This window comes from Amblyomma mixtum, unplaced genomic scaffold (genome assembly GCF_055824585.1).
Source record: "Amblyomma mixtum isolate Tamu unplaced genomic scaffold, ASM5582458v1 scaffold_13, whole genome shotgun sequence".
Classification (NCBI taxonomy): Eukaryota; Metazoa; Arthropoda; class Arachnida; order Ixodida; family Ixodidae; genus Amblyomma; species Amblyomma mixtum.
In genome coordinates this window covers 836,818-842,817 of record NW_028317662.1, presented here as the reverse complement: position 1 = coordinate 842,817, position 6,000 = coordinate 836,818, and the positions used below count along the sequence as shown (strand labels likewise).

General features: G+C 45.3%; 1 protein-coding gene across 1 annotated transcript; it reads right to left on the bottom strand.

The window, feature by feature from the left end:
- Positions 1 to 491: 491 nt before the first annotated feature.
- LOC149324843 (uncharacterized) lies at positions 492 to 4,801 on the bottom strand. Its single transcript, XM_089565235.1, has 3 exons — positions 3,749 to 4,801; positions 1,496 to 1,655; positions 492 to 943 (listed from the first exon to the last, which is right to left on the bottom strand). The coding sequence occupies exons 1-3, from the start codon at positions 3,971 to 3,973 to the stop codon at positions 492 to 494; spliced, it is 837 nt and encodes a 278-aa protein (XP_089421361.1). The 5' UTR covers positions 3,974 to 4,801.
- Positions 4,802 to 6,000: the final 1,199 nt, after the last annotated feature.

Sequence of the window (6,000 nt, the reverse complement as noted above, 5' to 3'; positions counted from 1 at the left end):
GATGTTCGGACCAACACTGAACCGACATTCATGCCACTATCAGACCACTGTTCAGCCGCTCTACCAACACTGAACCGACATTCATGCCACTCTTAGACCACTGTTCAGCCGCTCTACCAACACTGAACCGACATTCATGCCACTCTTAGACCACTGTTCAGCCGCTCTACCAACACTGAACCGACATTCATGCCACTCTCAGACCACTGTTCAGCCGCTCTACCAACACTGAACCGACATTCACGCCGCTATTGTACCCACTTTCAGCCACTCTACCAACACTGAACCGACATTCATGCCACTATCAGACCACTGTTCAGCCGCTCTACCAACACTGAACCGACATTCATGCCGCTATTGTACCCACTTTCAGCTGCTCTACCAACACCGGCTTGACATACCACAATTAGGCCACTGTTCAGCCTTTCTGCTAACGCTTGCCCGAAGTTTATGTCATTGCATTTCCAGTTCAGCGAATATTCACATTACAGTTAATGTTCGCATTGGGAAAGCCATGGGTTTTGGCATTGCAAAGCTGCAATCATCTCTTCTATACACATGCACAACAAAATGAGGCAACGAAAGAATCCAACTGAGAAACTATTTATTAAATAATTAGGCACCGTGGCTGGGGACGCGCGGTTGCGCGAGTCCTGCGAGGCAGCGAGGGCCGCGCAGGAGGCGGGACCTTGGGAAGGAGCCAGGGCCGCGCGGGAGGAGGATTTCTGGGAGGTGGGGGCCGCTTGGGGAAGGGAGGGCACTGTGCTGGGGGCTGAAGCACAGGGGCTCGCAGTGGTTGCCAGGCCGGCAGCGGTACTTGGCAGAAACGCTTCGGCAAAACGCCTTTTGCGTCCGCCGCCACGGTCCACCGAACCTGGCAACCACTTCCTAATAAACCCCTGCGCTTCCACCACATCCGCCCCCGTCTTCTCACAGATGGCATCTGCATAAGATAAGCGTTCATTTTAGGCCAGCAGAAAAAGTTTGCTCGTTAACAGAAATCAAGATTATTTCAGCAACAAAGAAAACAGAAAAGGCCACAAGTACATGTTAACTCAAAGTGCGTGCCAAAATGAAAGGACTACAGTATCCAAATACAACTTGAGGAGAAAATCCACCTGAAAGCTCTTCTAACCAACTGTATAAAGCTGCTGCGACATCACGGTCGACCACTTTGCACTACTAACATATGGGAGCACAAATGGCTGGCAGATACAAGGCACGACTACGATCCATGACAAGAGATGGATGTGACTGATGGGAGGGCTTTCTTTGAAAGGCATCTGCTGACTCATATATCTTCAGATGCACATGGAAGAAAACTGCAGATGACTACCCCCATAAAAACAGTAACAAAATATTCACCTGTAATGAAAAAGAAAACTGGTATAGTATCAACTGAAAAGAAGAAAAGAAAACAAAGCGCAGCAGAACCTGGTGCATGTTCTTCCACTCATCTTCTAAAATTCAGTTAAACGCTACTGCAACAACATACCTGTTGCCACCTTGCATAACTTCAGGGCAATAAATGACCACTTGCCCTTGCGGCCATGGAGGCTGTACATCCTCTGTACAGCCACCCCCATGATGGCGGTCATTATGTTGGAGCCCACCTCCCTCAGGCCCTTGCCCCCCAGGCGGACCAGCTGCTTTCGCTGAAAAGAAACACCACAGGTGCACAAGCTATTAGGCACAAACATCAATTATAATTTCATTTAGTTTAGCAGAATCGAATAGCTAAGACAATTGTGTGACTACCTGTCAACAGCCCATGCGAGTACCTACAATCATAATGCATAATTTCTGTATGATACAATAGCTTGACTAGTTGCTACCAGCAGAAAGCACCACCACCAATATGGACATTCTTTTTTAGCAGGGAAACTTTAGCGATTAAGCAAAGGTGGCCAACTCCTACCCATTATGCTTTGCATCTTGGACATTATTATATTATAACTATAATGCTTTTTGCAGATATCTATGTGCTGGATGTGTTTTCTCTGCACAGCCGTTACGCTAAAATTGATTTGGTTTGTAGAACTTAAAGTTCCAAAGTGACTCAGGCTATGATGAGGGACACCATAGTGGAGGGCTCCGGAAGTTTCGACCACGTGGGGTCTTTAACATGCGCCACTGACATCACACTGCACACGGGCGCCTTGCTTTTCGCCTCCATGGAAAACTGGCCATCACGGCTCGGTTTGAACCCGAGTCTTTGGGTTCAGCAGTCGAGTGCCCTAACCACTGAGCCACCATGGCGGGGCTCACTACCCTGAAATTGAGCAGTCTAATTAATGCTATACAAAGGGCGCTTATTTAAATCCCCAAGCACCTGAGTAAAGCTGCGTGCTTAGCAACCACATTTAATTAAACGATGTTGCTTGTTTTTGGCAGCAGATTAAGTAATGAAATGTGCATAATGTGAGCAAAAGACAGGGAAGAGGTGGGTTAAAGCTGCCCCATTATTTGGGAAACCTAGCCGAAATTAAAGACGCACTGAGAGAGGACCAACTTCCAGCTGTGTTCACAGCAGTTCATGCAACAGTATATTTACCGAAAGCTCAGCTTCCTGTAAAACAGACCTTACAACATCCTTAATGTTAGCTACAAAGTCCACTGCTGAACTAAATTAAAACAGCACAACAATAAATGACAAATGTAAGGAAAATGAGGGGCTCGTTATGAGACACATACGAAGAAAGGCAGCCACAGGCAACAAAAGCATAGGGGATTTTTTTTTGCTGTTGATCGATGTAAAACAATAATGTAATCACAGAAATATTTGACTGAGAAAAAAAATTTGTTGGAACCAAGTCTGTTATGCAACGACCGGCCACCGGCAGAGCTCTGGAAAACTACATCGAATGACATTGAGTGACACCATCTGAGAGCAACTGCCCCAAAAAAGCCTGTGACTGCACCGCCAAATACCAAGCTACTACAAGATGTGATAGGTGCAATGCTTCGCACAGAACCAGCATCAGTAGCTTGGTTTGCTGTTTAGCGCTCCTTCTCGCCTAAACGCTCTGATGCGACAGCAGTCTCGCAGGTGGCATTTTCTTTGCATTGCGTGGCTGAAACATGATGTGACAACTGGCACTTGCCGTAAGCAATATTGCGAGCGCCACATGTTCAGCACTGCTACTGAGCCCAACAAATTGATAGGAGCCAAAGAGCAGATAAAGAGAGTCCCCTAACAGCTGTCCCGACACTTGATGCAGTTTTTGCAAGCTCTGCTACCGGCTGGGCATTGCGTACCACTTTTGCTTCGAACAGTAAATCTCACCACACAAGGAATCGACAGGGCGTTCCAGTGAACACTCAAAAATTCCTAAAGAAGCGCAAGTTCGATATGGGAAAACAATTTTTTTTTTGGAGGAACGATCTCTCAGCAGTGGTGGACATAATTTACTGCATAACTGTGCGTGTGTACCTGCAAATATTTCTTCTATTTTGAACTCCCTATTCTTAGGAATTCCTGAAAATGTTCACTGAAACAGCCAGTGTGTATATCAGCAAGCAACTTTCATGAACAAGACATTTACATTAACAAAACACACTGTGACAGCACACTCCAGCACAACAGTATTAATTATATCTATGAAGAGCATGCTATTCACAGAGCACGGCATGCAAATACTCTTGGAGCTCAAGATTTCTTCACAAACCTCGGAATTACATTATGCATGCAATTCGTTAGTAGGCATTCATTTTTTCCAGACACGAATTATCATAAACATTAAATCACCAGTCCAGCAGCCACGCTGTCGTCCTGGACGGCAGCTTCCACAGTGTCCAACTCCTCGGGGGAGAATGCGGGCAGTGCAAGGGTGGGAGGCGGTGGCGAGGGGGACACTGGCCGAGTCCTCTGCTCCAGCTGCCGGTCCGACCGCAGCAGCACGTGATCCTCCAGCCTTTGTAACCGCTGCATTAAGTCGCGCTGCTGCTGTCGGACCTCCAGCACCAGGCACATCAGCTTCAGCAGGGTAGCTGAAACTGAAGCAATCAACAATTTCAGTGAGAGCAGGGTTAACCTGGGCGCAATAATATCATTTGCGCACTGAGGTACAATAAAGAACAGTATGAGGCTAACAGTAGGCAGCAACACACTCTGTACTATGCTCCTAAACTTCCCCCAGTTTTTATCCTCCAGGACACTTCTAATTCATGTTCTATTCCTTGCTAGCCTAATTTAAATGCCATAAATGTCACCATGCACTGACAAACACCTAGGTGAAATGGAGCTGCTCTATGTGTGATAGCTAGCACAGAACCTGCAGCCTTGTTGTGTAAAGGACTTCTCAGTCTATGAGCTTCGCCAATTTTTACATTGCTTCATGGGCATTTCCACTGCTATTGCACCATGGCAGAGATGGCAGCAGTTAGTCGCAAATGGATTCTTCCAGTGTCATGAGAAGCATGTGCTAATAGAAGCGAGAAAGCAGAGCAGGCCTGTGCCCTTAATATAGCATTGCACCATTTGGAAAGTATTGCTCACGGCAAAACCCACATTGGCCAAAATGCTGGAGGTAGACATCTGTTCTAACTGCAAGTGCTGGCAGGGATCAATGCATTAAAACTGCAACAAAGATAGCCCTTATGGAATTATAGCCCTTAGCTGACAAGCGAAATGCAACAAAGAGGTGGACCAAATGTTTCTTGCTAGGCACAGGAGGTCCCAAACCGTTGAGAAATAAAACAAGGTCACATTTATCTCTTACCACGCATCCATTTTCTGCAGGCAAGACAAGACTAGGAGCCAGCTGATGTGCTCCACAAGGCAGTTAGGCTGTTCAGTTCTTTCCTAAGCAAGAGGTCCTCCTTCAGAGCATGCCACTCGCACTCTAAGCTCCTAATAAATTGAGGCAACAAGCGTGCAGTCTGCAATTCTTTTTACTTCCTAAAACAAACGTCTTTTCAGAATTCTGTCTGCAAAGTGGCGCGTCTAAAATGGTCCTTAAACAGGAGAAAGCCCTGTAAAGAACTAGACCTTCGCGCCCTACTTCAGCATTCTCTCTAGGTAGAACTTTCAGGCATAGATAGGCTTCAGTGCTCGCATGGCGAAGCCGCATGTACCAAAAGCTCCTCAGAAAACATGAACAAAAATTCTGCAGCTCGATCTAGTCGTCTTAAATAAGCAGCCTATGTCAACAACAAAAACGTGCATTGAATCACACCTGCAGTCCCACCAAAGTTCGTTTTGGTTTATTTGAAGGTTATTACAAGCAAAACAGAAAACGGAGTTGTTACTTATATGCAGCAATAGAAAAAACAAGGCTGTAAAGTAGTGCTAACAAAAATACGTCAGCAGAAAAACAAAGGAATCTGCATCTCGTTTCGTATTTAGCTAGTAAAAGCGCCTTTTTTCTTTAGGGTAGACAAAGTAATGACGCGAGAAGTCAACTGCACTTGTACGCAGAACAGATTAATTTCATAACGCTTTAGACCACCTGCGCAACTGGATAATTTTTTTCCGGCGTGGCGCTCATTATATCTAAATTGAAATGTATCTCCAGAAACAAAGTACAAATAAGCTATTAAGCAAACGAACGGCATAAAAACAAAACACGACGCCATATCTTGAAAGTATAATCAAAGCACAGGTCAGTATGCTATAAAACTTGTGCATCTGTCCGATTTCCAATTATTTTGGGGATACGCCCCGTTGTTGTATGTAACCAATTTCCAAAAGTGAACCATGCACTAAACAGGTTCGCAGTGAATCTAAACTACACGAATTATTCCTAGGCTGTGCAAGCCAGAAAGAAAAGACGTATGAATCACTGCACCAACAAGGAAGGGAGCAATTCGGTGATGCATGGGATTAGAGCTGAACCGAATGGCGTCCAAGTGTTTCGGCATGACCTACGAGAAATGTATCGCAGTTTCAGAACTCATTAAGCGGTGTTGTTTCAGAAACACCACATAGAAAAAAAAATACTGAATCAAAAGCGGTTCTTTTTTTTTCTAATGCCTTATGCTGTAGAGCATTCTCTAATT